General features: G+C 42.4%; 2 protein-coding genes across 2 annotated transcripts; one reads left to right on the top strand and one right to left on the bottom strand.

The window, feature by feature from the left end:
• The first annotated feature begins 2,349 nt into the window (after nt 1–2,349).
• Nucleotides 2,350–5,803, top strand: scg2a (secretogranin II a). Its single transcript, XM_085380574.1, has 2 exons — nt 2,350–2,416; nt 3,883–5,803. The coding sequence occupies exon 2, from the start codon at nt 3,891–3,893 to the stop codon at nt 5,766–5,768; it is 1,878 nt and encodes a 625-aa protein (XP_085236700.1). The 5' UTR covers nt 2,350–2,416; nt 3,883–3,890; the 3' UTR covers nt 5,769–5,803.
• A 119-nt stretch (nt 5,804–5,922) lies between these two features.
• ap1s3a (adaptor related protein complex 1 subunit sigma 3a) lies at nt 5,923–13,047 on the bottom strand. The gene is made up of 5 exons (XM_085380575.1): nt 12,907–13,047; nt 11,874–12,052; nt 8,715–8,823; nt 6,601–6,738; nt 5,923–6,510 (listed from the first exon to the last, which is right to left on the bottom strand). Exons 1-5 carry the CDS (start codon nt 13,027–13,029, stop codon nt 6,475–6,477), a joined length of 585 nt encoding a protein of 194 aa, XP_085236701.1. The 5' UTR covers nt 13,030–13,047; the 3' UTR covers nt 5,923–6,474.
• Between the last annotated feature and the right edge of the window lie 3,018 nt (nt 13,048–16,065).

The following is a 16,065-nucleotide window of genomic DNA, read 5'->3' as shown; positions in this document are numbered from 1 at the left end:
CCTTCACTACATCCATTAACCTCTTCTGGGATCGTCCTTTTTTCCTCCTGCCTGGTGGCAGTCCATCTTTATATCCTTTGTCTGATATGTCCCTCCTCTGCATATGTCCAAACCATCTCAGCATTCCCTCTCTAACTTTGTCTCCAACCTACTCAACCTGAGCTGTCCTTCTGTATTCCTTTTATGTACTCATTTCTAATCCTTTTCATTCTGGTGACTCCCAGCGATAATCTTAACATGTCCAGCTCAAGATCCTTTTGGTTAGTTACAATCAGCGCAGTGGTCTCTACAGAAATAAACATAAAATAAAATAATTGATACAACTTGCTGCTTGTTTCAGACAGTGAATGAAGTGAAGGGCTGCATCAAGGTCAAGTATAAGAAAAATAAATATCACTTTGAACTGTTTTGTAAAGTCACTAGAATCAAAGAATTAAAAATAAGAAGTAGAAGTGATAATATATTATTATATGCCTACTATTTTCCATCTTTATTCAAACTAAAGTAAAAGAGAACCTTCTAAACTTCCTCTTCACTTAAGTTTCTGTTCGCCAGAATAAACTTAATCGCCCTTGTGAGAGACGGCTGGAACAAAGACTCAGCCCAATTATTTTACATAATGTGTAATGAGACTGCAACCTGAGCTAGAAGTCAGTGTGGCAAAGTCAATCCTGTGCTTGAAAAAGTTTCACATTCACCACGTTACAAACGACATAAATAAATTACCATTTTGAAAAAGTGTGACATAACACAGCTGTATGAAAAAAAGGAAATTCTAATTGCCAATGAGAAACTTGTCATCTGACCTGAGAAAGCACTTTGTCTTTTTCAGTGGACAGGCGGTGGAAATGGGAGCGGAACTGAGCTGTAATTGGTTTCTGTTTACCAGTAATCTTTCCACGGACACAACCACAAGCAATTAGTCAGACAGCTCGGGCTTTATCAGTACAAAAGTGGCACAGTGTGTGGATGGGTGCATGTGTGCGTGTTATCCATGAGGGAGGGTGTAATTAGGCTGAAGGAGGCATGAGATAAAAATTAGCTCTTTTGTCCTGGTTCTCTTTTACTCCCTTGGCCCTGACAGTGTCTTCTAGAAGTTGTGAATGTGACAACAGTGAGCCTCTAAAGTTCCTTAATGAATGGGAAAAGATGCTGTATGACTCATCAGTTCCCACCCCATGTACATACACATTTTAAACACAAAAGGGTTTTAAAGCAGATTGTATAATGTTTTGAAAAGCTTGAAAATGGAAGTGCTGACAAATGTTTTACCAAAAGAAAAGAAGAAGAAGAATTGGGCTTTTTAAATCACATTAAATTGTTTACATTGTGTCAGGCTTTGTGAGTCATTGTGAGGAAGGACTGTGAGGATGCTGAAAAACCCAGAGAACCGTTTTACTGCAGCTGTGACAAAGCGAAAAAACAAGAAAAGCTCCACTGAATGTCAGACAGCCCGGTCAGTGGAGGATAGCCAGAACAGAACGCAGCAAAGCAGTGGATTTATGAATGAAACTGCAAGCACTGCACACACACGCACGCACACACAGATTTAAACAAGATTTGACAGGCAGCCAAAAATAAATAGAGATCATAGTGCACGCTGGTTGACGGCACTCTCTCTCTCTCTCTCTCTCTCTCACACACACACACACACACACACACACACACACACACACACACACACACACACACACACACACACACACACACACCTCCGCAGTCCCTCTGTCACCCCGCCCGTCTCTGGCTTTGGCGGAGTCCGTATGTGAGTCATCGGTGGACTTTTAACTGTCTCCGTCCCTCTGTGCTGCAGCAGAGACACAATGACAGCAGCCATTCAACACTTTCTGTTGGTAAACACACTATAAGCGCACTATATAATCAGCGCAGGCACACGGTAACTCATACATTCTGATTTCATTTAGTCCCTATCATTTAGGATTTTAACGGTGAATGGACCCTCAAAAGGTGAGTTAGTGTAAACAGCTTGGTCTTCCTCCTCCACCACATCTGAACAACAACAATAAGGTTTCTCAGAGGAAACTGAATTTCAAACACCGCCTGAGTCGCGCTCTGTGATACCCCGGGCAGCCCTATAAATACGGGGCTTTATGCATCTCTATTATAAGCTGTGATGATGGCTGCACGAACTAATTTCAGTCCGTATTTAGAGACAGAAGCACTTTTGTTTGGCTGCCTCAAATGAAATACCCGCGTGCGCGTGCTGGGCGTTTTTAATGTAAGTGAACTCGTGCGCGTGGGTGTGTTGCGTATCTCCTGGCTCTCTGACGCACGAGTCAGGTGGTTCCTCTAATAGCGCGAGGAGCTTTCCGCGGTCCTGAAATCCAGACTCGCACCGCGAGGCAGAGAGATGCTCAGCTCACTCCCGACCCTCGGCAGAAACTGAACTCCAGAGGTGAGCTATCTGTTGTTTGTACTCATGCCGTCTAACGCACGCGCTTTTCTCTTTTCTCGCCGCGAACAGAGAGCGGGCTTTTCAGTCGTTTAAAAAGAGCTTCGTTTTTTTGCCAACCTGATGCGCCGCTACAGATGTTGAGGAGCAGAGGTTGTGTTGGTCGCAGAGTGTCTTTGTTCTCGCGCCGCTCCAGGTTATTTTCGGAGCCTCTGTGGCTTTTAAGAGTAACTTTTAGTGCTGCAAATGTAAACATTAGTCTAACCATAATATTTGCTGAAGTTCGAGCAAGTTAAATGTAGCTCTGAAGAACCGATGGAGACGTAAATATGGTGCTTGTGATGCCGTAGCACTTCTGGTCTTTTCTCGTGTTCTTATTATTCTCTGTTATTCTCTATGTCCTTATTATTTCTCTCACTGAGACACAATTCTTGTCTTAGTGAGAGAAATGAAATGAAAGAAATAAAATTATTCTGTAAGTATGATTTAATGAACGCTGACATTTATGTGCGGACTTAAAAGTTCGAAAAATAAAAAGGTCAGAAAATGCAAAAAAATTGTTGTTCAGAGGTTTTCGGGCTAAAGGAGAGATTCCATGGGAACATCAGCCCTACCGGGTTACCTTGACAACAAGGGCCGTGACTCACGGAGAGCAGCAATTCGATGTCTAATGAGATTTTAGACGGGAGCTGGAAGGCGCTGCTGTTCCCGCTGCTGTTCCGCTGCTGGCGAACAGGCGGCACATTCCAGTGTGATCTCCAAATATCAGCGAGGGAAAACAAACAGTGTCTGACCTGCACGGTGATTTACACTCAGAGTCACGGCTACTACGTATTTTTACTTTGTAAAAAATATATTAACATACACTTGAAATGTGTCAGGTTAATAAAATAAAATAAACAATTCACTCTTCTGTCTGTCTTCAGGATTTTTTGTTAATTTAAAAAATGGTATGGAGTATGAAGTGCAGTATTTGTTTCCCAAATTCAGTAGAATACAGTCTGAAATAGGAGTGAATGAGGCCAAAATCTTTAAATCTGTAAGTACTTCTGTAAATGTAGCCTACTAAGGGTGGGGGTAGATGACATTTAGGAGGGCAATCATATTTAGTGGGAGCCCCACCACCGCTCCCACGCCCTCCCTGATTCTAACTACAGCAGAGCAGAGCGGATGTAAAAGGCTAACAGTAATTTAATAGTTTCTTCCCTGACATTTCACATTTATTCCAAGGTGTTTGACCTGGTTTCCATCAGAGCACCAGTCATCCCTGTCACAGACAAACAAATGGACTCAGTGTCGCCAAAGATGTCACTGTGGTTTGCGCTGTTATCATCAAAGCAGACATTTAAATTGACAATGACAGCAGAAGGCATTTTAGAAATGCCAGAGCGGTAACCACTGAGAACCTGTTAGGTATAACCGTGTAAAGGTCAGAGCTGACATGTGCTTCTTTTGTCTTTCATCTACAGGCGTCACCATGTCGTCACTCCCTGAGACCTCTGCCACAGGCAAACCTTTCCTTGTCTGTTTTGCCAACCTCCTCTTGCTCCTTCTCTTCCTCAGTTCCTCCAGCATTCATGGGGCTTCACTGAGGGCGCATAGACTTCGTGGAAGTGAATCAGAGAGTAGGAATGTCCACCAGGTTCCTAACGCAGATATGCTGAAAGCCTTGGAGTTCATTGAGAGCCTCCGTCAAAGAACCAATGTGGAGCCTCCTCTCACTCCAGCTGCCGATGCTGGCCACATGGATGATGCTGAGAAGCTGCGTGCCATGGTGAGGCTTGCTTCCAACCCTACACAGAGCAAAGATGAGGAAGAGGAGGACGAGGAAGGAAGGGAGGATAAGAGTGAAGAGCTGCTGCAGGCTGTGCTCAGCACGCTCCAGCAGACGGAGGCCTCCAAGCCTGCTCTGCTTCGTCCCAGCGCAGAGAGGACAGACATGAAGCACAGGGTGTACGTGCAGCAGAAACAACAGAGCATCACGCCTCACAAGAAGCTGCCCTTAATGTTTGAGGATGAGGAGGAAGGTGAGGGGGATGAGGAAGAGGACGAGGAGGGGCTGGAGCATGACAGCCCATACAAACGTACCAATGAGAATGTGGAGGAGAAGTACACACCTCAGAACCTAGCCACGCTGCAGTCTGTTTTTGATGAACTTGACAAGCTGACCAGCCCAAAGACCACACATAAACGCTTAGATGAGGAGGACAACATGGAGAAGGATGATGTAGATGAAGATCTGTTTAATGCGAGGAATGCAGCGTATGACGATATAGGAGGGGATCTGACAGACTGGGGTCCACTAGAAGGACAGGAAGAGGAAGACGAGCAGGAGGAGAGGCAGAATAAATATGAGGCTTACAGAGGGCTCGATTACATCGACAACAATGACGAAGGGGCTGATGCGGATGAAGATGAGGAGGATGGTGAAGGGTACCCCGTTAAAAGGTCAAAAGATCTGGATGATGCAGGAAATCTGGTGGACTACTACCTCCTGAAGGTGCTGGAGAAAACGGAAGAGGAAGAGCAGAAAAGAGAGCTAGAGGAGGAAGAGGAAAGAGAGAGGGCGGTGAGGATGGTGGCTCAGAGTCAGTACAGAGATAACATAGATCCACGGGTCATCTACAAACTCATTCAGATCTCCCAAAAATACCAGATCCCACCCGAAGACCTGTTGGACATGCTGAAAACAGGAGACTTGACGAATCAGGACAAATCGCAAAAGAGCAATGGTTTAGCCAGAGGAGAAACTACGCTCTCTAAGATATCCTCAAAGAAGATAAACACCATTCCTCAGGAAAAATTCTACAACAGACGGCTGCCTTATCCACAAAAGACCCCAGAGGAGCTAAGAACGGAAGAGATCCTTAAAATCCTGGGGCTGGGAGCTGCGGAGAATCCCATCAGGAAGCAGAAGCACCACAGAGGCTCACTGTCACGACTTCACAGTCAGCCTACGGGAGTGTTTGGGGAATCCACTCCCACGCAAAGGCGCCTTCCCAGCACTTTCAAAGATGACTACGATGACACCGTGGATGAGGATGAACTGGCAGCATATCTAGCTGCTCAGATGCTGGCACAGTATCCCAAACCTGCGTACAGGAACAACAAGGCGAGTCAAAAGCGGGAGGAAGCTGGCCAGAGCACAACAGGCTCTTTTGAAAAGGCCATGGAGGAATATTTTGATCAAATGGATTCAGATAATAGCCCAAAGGAAAAGAAACTGTCTGAGGGTGACGACAGGGGCAGTAACGCTCAAATGCAAGGCTTAGAGAATGAGGCGATGATGAAACTGCTGAGCTATCTGAACCCAGAAACTGAGGAAAGCGATGCCAAAACTGCCCCGGGAATATAAATCAGGCTGTAGATATATATACATAATTCTCTATTGTTTTGGTGGAAGGAAGAAAAATAAAGTATTTTGAAGAATAAAACATGCAGTCAACTTTAGTTATTCTGTAGGTTTACAACCGTTCCTGTTTATTAGCAGAAATGTAAGTGTTCAGACATTCTCTTGATGTTTTTATTTTTGTTTTTTTCCAGATGACTTGGTTGCTCAAACAACACTTAATGAGTACACGTGTCTCACCAGCCTTACATTTCAACGCACACACAATCAAAACCAGTGTTGGATCCTTTAGATTCACTTGTGTTTTTTTTGGTAATTCTTTCTTAAATGTGGTCATATGTGACATAGCTGAGGTAAATAAAGCATTGACTTTATTTTTTTCCTTACTGTCTAGTGTTTCTCCATTTGCTCACCACCACACAAAGCATCGGTCTTAATAAAGTCACAAAACAACTAATACTAAGTGAAAAAGGTGATATTGGCTCATTTCAGTCACTTACCTGTCACGAAACCCTGAGATTAATAAATATGAGCCTTCAAAGGCACTTACAGATGCAAACATCATTACTATTCTTCACACCTGAGTCAAAATATCACCAGGTTTGTGGTTGTTGTATGACCACAGCACTACCCTGAAAGAGTCTTTACTGCCAAGCGATAAACATCTCGCTTCATGCTTTCAAATGTGAACCATCCGCCGTCCTCTCTTGGCTCAGTAGGCAGGTTTGCTCATGTATTCTTCCATCGTCTGTGGTGACATAAGAGTCACAAGAATGAATTTTCAAAGAGTCAGGGCAAAGCTTGCACTAGCTAAATGTTTGACAAAAGCTTAATATACCTCTTGGAGTGTGTCGGCCTCCTCCATAGACACACCCACGGCCAGTTTGGAGGTTTCTAAGATCTCTCCTCCCATGAGGAATTCATCCAGGATGAAGTAAGCCTTCTCGAAGTTGAAAATAATGTCCAGCTCACACACCTGAAAAAGAACGACACAGCATGCATCAGATCAGAGAAATGAATACATCTCGTAACACTTCACTGAATAGTTGTTTTACCATAAACAATCAAACGATAATAATAATAATAATAATAATAATACATTTTATTTAAATAGCGCCTTTCAAAGCACCCAAGGACACTGTACAACAGATAAAAACTGGAAATATACACAATGGTAAAAATAGAAGATAAAAGTTAAAACATACAGAAATTTAAGAATAGGCAATTTTAAACAGATGAGTTTTGAGGGTGGACTTAAAAAGAGAGAATGAACTAATATTTCTGAGGTCCGGGGGTAGGGAATAAAGGCCCTCCCTCCCATTGTGATCAGACGAGCAGAGGGAACAGAGAGAGAAAGAGAAGATGAAGATCTGAGGCAGCGGGATGGGAGCTTCATCTGTAATAAGTCAGAGAGGTACGGTGGAGAGAGAGAATGAATAGCCTTGAATGTATACAGAATTATTTTAAAATGGATGCGAAATTTGACCGGGAGCCAGTGAAGTTGCTTCAGGATTGGGGAGATGTGGTGGGTAGAAGAAGTCCTAGTAATAATACGGGCAGCAGAGTTCTGGACACGTTGGAGCTTGTTGATAGATTTTTGTGTGAGGCCAAATAATAATGAGTTGCAGTAGTCAATTCTAGAGATAACAAGATTATGGATGAGAATGGCAGTGGCGTGAGGTGTTAATGAATCATTTGCAATCAGCTTAAATCATTAGGGTGTGTACAAAAAATAACTCTGTGAATTACATACTGTGAATTACATACTGTTGTACACAATAACTATTATGGAATATGGAATGTACATTTTAAATATTACAAAAACAATTTGATAAAAACTTAAAATTTCATAGGTGGGTGATCATTTTTCTCTCATCTGTATGCACTCCTGAAAAAATGTGTTATGAACATCAGCTGTGACTGTAACCATTTAGATAATGTTGATACATGTTTTACAAATCAACTCTTTACCGATCAATAAACATCTATGTCTCTCAAACTACAAACTCAAGTTTAATTAACTATCAGTTTATTTTTTAAATGATACTTATTTAGTTATTTAAGTGTTATTAAGTGGATGAAACCACCAATTAAATTTCATTAAATTTTAGAAAGAAATTGCAAATATATGAAAGAAAGAAAGAATTACAAGGAAAAATAAATACATATATGCAGACTTTTATATATTGTTGTCAAGCCAGTTTGTTTCCCAAACAAATTAACCTCCCAGTGTTTTGCATTGAGAACGCAAACCACTCGTTCTCATTGGCTGGTTTTTGTAAATAAGAAGGTTCAGCTGATTTCTAAGTCTAGTCAAATCAGGAGTGCTTCAAAGTGTTTTGAAGCAGCGACAGATTACAGACACTAGAGGGAGTCTGACAAGCTTGAGCAAGGGAGTTTTTACTGTCCTCACCATGAAAAAAACCCCCACATTGCACTGTTTCACCTAAAAAGGCACCCACAGTTATTCTGTGTACTTGATTTTTAGACTAAGCTCCTTTAACCTAATCAAGGGGTCTGAACTGAAGTTGATAGAGCTACATAAAGTGCACTCAACTTCCATTCAACATATCTGTATCTATGTGCAGAAGTTGAACACAGGCTGTGAGCCAGGGCCTGCCACCTGACATCACCCAATGTATAAAAAAGCTGAACCAATTTAGCCTGAGTGAGAAAAAATGCCAGTAGTCAGGGTGTCCAACAATCACATACTTGAGTCCATACACGGTGGCTGTATCTTTTCAATATTTGAGAAGAATTTTGAGAGGCTTGCATAACTCCCAGTATAACACTGGTGACTTAGGTCAACCTGTGCAGAGCTGTTATTAGCCAAAATAATTGAGAACATCTTAGCAGAGGTGCAGGGACAACTGAGAAAGATGGATGATGTTTAAAAAGAGCCCCTTAACAACCTCTGGATTGTTGTAGGCCATGGCATCCAACTCTACTTACGTTTCCAAAGTATTTATCCAGCAACTCAACATATCTGTGCAGCACCTCGAGGGCAAGCAGCTCATTATCCTTGTCCTCCAGACCAGCACAGAAGTACAGGCTGGCATACCTGCAGTGGAGGAAGAGAAAAGCTTATTGTGATCATTTTTACAATGTTGTCATAAAACAAGAATGCAATACAATATGGTGAAATATAAAAATACATATATATATGTTAAGTCTAATTGTTGAATGTGTCATTGTGTTTCTTAAATTTGTAAGGTCTTAGTTCGGGGGCGTAGCTGGGCTTGTGGAAACACAGACCCAACAATATATATATGTATATGCATCTAATAGATCTCCAATTTGTGCATGTAAATGGAGAGTCCTCTTCACACACTGAGGTTAATTATGGAGTTCCACAGGGTTCAGTGCTAGGACCAATTCTGTTTACATTATACATGCTTCCCTTAGGCAGCATCATTAGAAGACATAGCATACATTTTCACTGCTATGCAGATGACACCCAGCTCTATCTGTCCATGATGCCAGATAACACACACCAATTAGTTAAACTGCAGGAATGTCTTAAAGACATAAAGACCTGGATGGCCGCTAACTTTCTGCTTCTTAATTCAGAAAAAACTGAGGTTATTGTACTCGGCCCTGAAAAGTTTAGAAATATGGTATCTAACCAGATTCTTACCCTGGATGGCATTACCTTGGCCTCCAGTAACGCTGTGAGGAACCTTGGAGTCATTTTTGACCAGGACATGTCCTTCAACGCACATATTAAACAAATATGTAAGACTGCGTTCTTCCATTTGCGCAATATCTCTAAAATTAGAAATATCCTGTCTCAGAGTGACGCTGAAAAACTAGTTCATGCTTTTATTACTTCCAGGCTGGACTACTGTAATTCATTATTATCAGGATGTCCAAAAAACTCACTGAAAAGCCTTCAACTGATCCAAAATGCTGCAGCAAGAGTACTGACAGGGACTAGAAAGAGAGAGCATATTTCTCCTGTTTTCGCTTCCCTTCATTGGCTTCCTGTTAAATCCAGAATTGAATTCAAAACCCTGCTCCTCACATACAAGGTCTTAAATAATCAGGCCCCATCTTATCTTAATGACCTTGTAGTACCATATCACCCTATTAGAGCACTTCGCTCTCGCTCTGCAGGCCTACTTGTTGTTCCTAGAGTATTTAAAAGTAGAATGGGAGGGAGAGCCTTCAGTTTTCAGGCCCCTCTTCTGTGGAACCAGCTTCCAGTTTGGATTCGGGAGACAGACGCTATCTCTACTTTTAAGATTAGGCTTCAAACTTTCCTTTTTGCTAAAGCATATAGTTAGGGCTGGACCAGGTGACCCTGAATCCTCCCTTAGTTATGCTGCAATAGACATAGGCTGCCGGGGGATTCCCATGATGCATTGAGTTTTTCCTTTCCAGTCACCTTTCTCACTCAATATGTGTTAATAGACCTCTCTGCATTGAATCATATCTGTTATTAACCTCTGTCTCTCTTCCACAGCATGTCTTTTATCCTGTCTTCCTTCTCTCACCCCAACCGGTCGCAGCAGATGGCCGCCCCTCCCTGAGCCTGGTTCTGCCGGAGGTTTCTTCCTGTTAAAAGGGAGTTTTTCCTTCCCACTGTCGCCAAAGTGCTTGCTCATAGGGGGTCATATGATTGTTGGGTTTTTCTCTGTATCTATGAAGCGCCTTGAGGCGACTTTTGTTGTGATTTGGCGCTATATGAATAAAACTGAATTGAATTGAATTGAATATGTATATATGTATTTAAGCTTGGTTCCTCTACCAGAGGCCTGGGAGTTTGTGGGTCCTGTGCAGTGTATGAAGCAACTTCTTTTCTAACTAAAGTTAACTAGACAGCTGACCAGTAAGGTGCTTCATGGACACGTGTTAGTTTATTTCCTTGTTGTTGGACAGCAAAAACAAACAAGGCCATCAGAGCGACAGCAGAAGCACTTTAAGTGTTGAAATGAGCAACCTGGCACACTCAAGAAGAAAAAAGTGCATAGGTAAGCATAGCAACAGAACTGCAGCCGATGATCACAGCATTCTTTCTAAGTAAAGAAAGTATACTCTCCATAAGGAATAAATTATCAAGTGTGACACAAAGACCACAAAAGTTGCAACCATTCATCAGTCTTGATAGGCCAGAAACTGCAAAAAAACCCCAAGAGCTACATCTCAGACTCTACAGGCATTTAACTTTAAATATCAAAGTTCAGGTCAATGCAATTAGAAAGATACTAGAAAGAACAAGTATGTTTTATTTGGAAGGTTTTTTAGGAGAAAGCCTCTTCTCTCTAAAAAGAGCATGGCAGCACAACTTAGGTTTGCAAAGTTCTGCCTGGACAAACCACAATACTTGTCAAACAATGTCCTTTTGACAGACGAGACTGGAGTGGCAATATATGGCTGTAATGCACAGGGGTGGGGTTTGGGGGTGGTGCACACTAGAGACCTGTTCAAGGTGTATCCTGCCTCTTACCCTATGGTAGTTTAGATGAGCTTATATGATTCAGATAAGCAGTGGGTGGTTGTAGCTCAGGGGTTGAGCAAGTTATTGGGCCAAAATCCTCCTCAACAATGTGTGACACTAATAAAGCCACACAGAAAGCCATTATTTCAAATTATTGCTGCTACAGGCGACAGAGAGAGAGAGAATCTGCATAGTGTTTGTTAAGTAAATAAGGAGGTGTAATGTGCCTTGATATGTAAAATCTTAGAAGTGAAAGAGGGTGTGCTTTCAACATCAGTGTGACTGGTTGCATCTTTCCAGGACAGAAATCATATCAAACAAAAGAAAGGTGAAGAACCTCCAAATAAATACAGCATGTGTAGATGTTTTAACAGCTCTTGTCCGTTCTTTTCCATAACTACTGGATCTATTGTGAATTTCTCAACATTTACCATAAAGCCCAGTCTCAATAGAAATGTGGCATTAAAGGCATCATATAGAAAAAATCTTTCCTTATTGGACTGTGTTCCCCACCTGTAAGCTAGGTCATCTGTGATCTGTGTGTTTATCTAGATCTTGACGTTATCTGCTGATAACAAGTGTGTTGGCTCTGTGTGCAGTTTTGAAGTATGAGCAAAGGCAACATGCACGTTAACCATTAAGCAATAAAGAGCCGTGTGTTGTGCCGCCACCTCTTGTAAACTATCTTGAGGTCCCTCCATTGGAGAAAGTTGCAGGAACGTGGCGGACGAGCCAACACTAGCATCATCATGTCCCGGATCACCTTCTTTTTCTCCCGGTCTGTTAATGGCGTGAACCATTTCTGCAGTCGCAGCTTCCCCTGTCGACTGAACAGCAACAGAAAGCGCATCTGAAGGTAAAGCGGATGGAAGAGCAGAAAACAGTGACTTTGGTTTAGTCATTTTTAGCCCTGCAAACACATTGCTTGTAGCTAAAAAGTGGTTAATGTGTAGCTTTTCAGAGAAACACAAACATAGAGCGAAGCAGTGAACGGTAATACCTGCCTTTGCATGTGGCTGTGCCAAACCGCAATTACATTTGCCAACTAGACATGTGTAAAGATCACTAGGGAGACATAACACCTCTAAATCACCTTTGAGTGCAATAACACAGTAAATATAGTGGTTGTGTTGTGCAACAGCAATTAATGAAAGCTCTTTGCCCTGGGGTGTAGCTGCACAAAGCACTGCTTCTGCCTGCAACAAGGTGACTATGAGAACGTGTGGAGTAAAAAATAGCCATGTGTGGAACAATACTTGCTGAATCAGACACTTTTTAACCCTGATACAATTATTTTCTATGCTGTGTAAATACCAAAGAAACTCAAGCACCACAGATTTGCATTCATTTACTTGTCTGACTGGATCTGGGCTTTACCCAAAGTCTAGTTATCCTAACATGAGGAGGAGAGGGCTCACACAAATTTTTCTCCTCTAATTTCCACTTCTTAAAAACGTTTGGGCCATGCCTACCGATTTCATGACCTCTGAACGAGGAAGTTCTTGCTATTAACTGATTATACAGCTATAATATACAAATCCAAATAACCTACAATCTGCTGATCTCAGGTTAAAAAAGAAACGAAGCAAACAACACACACAAACAATAATTTGGATACACTGAGCCAATAATTTGATGCATTTCATTGCCTATAAGCGGATAGAGCCACCTCAGTACATCCAGTTATGGGCACAGGTTACTTACCATTTTGTAAGCCGCCCAAATGAAACCCTGTAGCCCTGTAATTAAGCCCTGTAATCGCAGAATCCCAGTACTCTCACTTACTGCAGGATCGTGTGCACTCTCAAGTGTAGCGACATTGTTCATCTACCCAGAAATCCTTGCCGCTCCCACCTTCTTCCAGCCAAGAGCCGCGCCCTGCTACTCTGCAGCTGCTGATTGGCTGCAGAGGAGGCGCACTCAGACAGGTGAGCAGGCAGAGGGCTGCAGGTGGGGTATACAGTACACTTCAGCCTGGTGGGAAATGTAAGCTGCAGCCTCTGTTACATACTGCAACAGTGTCAAGCAAAGTTTGGGGTCACTCAATCACAAATATAAGAGAAAAGCTAAAACTATGGCTTCTGTTTCAGTTTCAGTTTATTTTCCTTTTAAATCACCATTTTAACGTATAGCTAAATGCCATAGTTCTTTGTTTCTGTAGCAGGCTGTCAGTTGGGGTTTTTTGTCAGACTTTTGTCTCATAATTGTTGTGTATTTTTTTTCTCCTTAGTATCAACTAATGTAACTCCTCAGTATTATTAACTTATCAGACATTTTTCCCCTTTAAACACGGCTACCTTAAACCTAACTGTAAATTGAAAGAACTAGCTTTTTTTTGGCTAGCTATCAGTTAGCGGAATTCATGATGACTGCTTGGTAACCTATGTCTTTGTGGGGGGGGTTTATTGTATATTTCTATTTTATATTTTCGTGTATATTTACAATTTCTTTAAGCATCACCGTTTTGTATTACCCCAATAGATCACTTCACTCTGGAAGTGATCTATTAATCTTTTAAATGCTTCCCATTTAAAAGCAAAATGGGAAACAGAGCCTTCAGCTTTCAGAGCTCTCTGTTGTGGTACCAGCTCCCAATTTGGATTTGTGACACAGACATTGTTGAGCTAGTTAATAGGTATGCCCTCGTTGTCATCTGTTGTGATTTTATTTTGAAAGGATGCTTCCTGTTATGCTGCAGAGTGCACGCGAGAGTTCAATAATAAAAACTAAGTGTTGTTCCGGTGAAAAGCCGATGCCCCACGTGTGATTATTCCTCCGTCTAGACAATATAAGTATCTTCAATATTCATGCAGATTCCGCTGGAAGACCCGTCTCTGCTAACAGGTTATGGGCCCAGGAAAACATTGAAGCTACGCCAGGGGAAAGTTTACCACCAGAAAAGTCGCAAAGTACAGCGTGTTCGGTGAGGGCTAGCGTGCTAAGTTAGCACCATGAATAAGCGTGCTGGTGAACCCAGTGGCCGATGGGCAAGGTTGGTTTTTGACGGAGATGAGAAGAATTATGAACTGTGGGAGACAAAATTTTTGGGACATCTTAGATTACAAGGTCTAAAAGACACAATATTGAAAAGTGATGAGGACGACGAAGATAAGAATGCCCAGGCCTATGCAGAGTTAATACAGTTCCTGGATGATAAGAGTTTATCGCTCGTGATGAGAGAAGCTGCCGATGATGGACGCGAGGCACTGAAAATTTTAAGAGACTATTATGCAGGAAAAGGTAAACCAAGAATTATCAGCCTTTATACCGAACTGACTTCTCTGAAGAAAGCAAGCAGTGAGAGCGTCACTGAGTACATCATACGCGCAGAGACATTTATTACAGCCCTGAGAAATGCTGGAGAGACACTTAGTGATGGTCTGCTTGTAGCGATGGTGTTAAAAGGTTTACCAGAAACATTTAAACCTTTTTCCGTTCACATTACGCAAAGTGAATCAGAAATCAAGTTTGCGGAATTTAAAACGAAACTCCGCAGCTATGAGGACACTGAGAAAATGCGCTTAATGGAACAAGAGGATAACATCATGAAGGCGAGAGTGCAACCCAGCGTGAGACCCGCAGCAGCTGCTAATGACCACAGGAGAGACATGTCAGACATAGTCTGTTTTAAGTGTGGCCAACGGGGACACAAGGCCAGAGCATGCCGCTACAGACAGTGGTGCGGTCACTGTAGGAGCAACACCCATCGAGAGTCGACTTGCAGGAGACGACAACGGAATGATGAAGCACGCACAGCCTCGGAGGAGGGCGACAACGCAGAGAGCGACGACACCTATGTCTTCCGGATGAGCGATGACTACGCGGCACCTCAACAGCCACAAGACATCAGGACCAAAGGCCTAATGGTGGATACTGGCGCAACATCACACATCCTGAATGATAAAACAGCGTTCAAGAAATTTAATGACGACTTCCAGCCGGGAACGCACTGTGTGGAATTAGCTGATGGCACCAGGTGTAAAGGAGTGGCTGAAGGCAGAGGAGATGCAGAGGTGTGCTTGATTGACAGCAGAGGGAGACAGTGTAAAACAACACTGAAAGACGCCCTATGCATTCCCTCATTTCCACAGAATATCTTCTCTGTGAGAGCGGCCACCACGAACGGAGCCACTATCATCTTTAAGAAAGGAAGGAACGTCCTTCAACACAGAGACGGTACAAAGTTTCACATCCATGAGCACAACAGACTTTATTACCTTGAGACTGTAAGTGAGTATGATGATAAGTGTAATAATTGTTTTGATGTGCAGACATGGCATGAAATTTTGGGACATTGCAATCATAGTGACATTCTGAAGCTACAAAATGTGGTTGAAGGTATGAAAATCAAAGGGAAAACTGACAAAGAAAGTTTGAACTGTGAGGTGTGTATTCAGGGAAAATTTGTCCAGACTAGGAATAGAAACCCTGACAGGAGAGCTGAGAAACCTCTCGAGCTGGTACATACGGATCTAGCAGGGCCGATAGATCCAGAATCACGAGATGGACACAGATATGCATTATTGTTTACCGATGACTTTTCCGGTGCAGTATTTGTATATTTTCTCAAAAACAAAAGTGAAACAATGCAAGCAACTGAAATCTTTTTGGCCGATACAGCCCCACTCGGGAAGGTAAAGTGTATCAGGTCAGACAACGGCACAGAGTTCATAGCAAAGAGTTACCAGGTATTGTTAAACAAACATGGAATAAGACATGAAACTTCAGCCCCATATTCCCCTCACCAGAATGGTACAGCGGAACGTGGCTGGAGAACACTTTTTGATATGGGGAGGTGCATGCTTATTGAGAGTGCCATACCAAAGGAATTATGGACGTATGCAGTTCAAACAGCGGCTATCG

Source organism: Rhamphochromis longiceps, linkage group LG14 (genome assembly GCF_057381845.1).
Source record: "Rhamphochromis longiceps isolate RC_006_pf linkage group LG14, R_longiceps_female_GT1.1, whole genome shotgun sequence".
Lineage (NCBI taxonomy): Eukaryota > Metazoa > Chordata > Actinopteri > Cichliformes > Cichlidae > Rhamphochromis > Rhamphochromis longiceps.
The sequence above is the reverse complement of the archived record's forward strand: the minus strand, read 5'-3'. Positions and strand labels throughout refer to the sequence as shown.

Bases quoted from the DNA above. Each gene is read 5' to 3' on its own strand.
- scg2a (XM_085380574.1), top strand. From the start codon at position 3,891: ATGTCGTCACTCCCTGAGACCTCTGCCACAGGCAAACCTTTCCTTGTC.
- ap1s3a (XM_085380575.1), bottom strand. From the start codon at position 13,029: ATGAACAATGTCGCTACACTTGAGAGTGCACACGATCCTGCAGTAAGT. The intron at 12,053-12,906 runs GTAAGTAACCTG...CTTTACCTTCAG, and splicing joins TTTGGGCGGCTTACAAAATG to ATGCGCTTTCTGTTGCTGTT. The intron at 6,739-8,714 runs GTAAGTAGAGTT...GTTCTTTTTCAG, and splicing joins TGGATAAATACTTTGGAAAC to GTGTGTGAGCTGGACATTAT.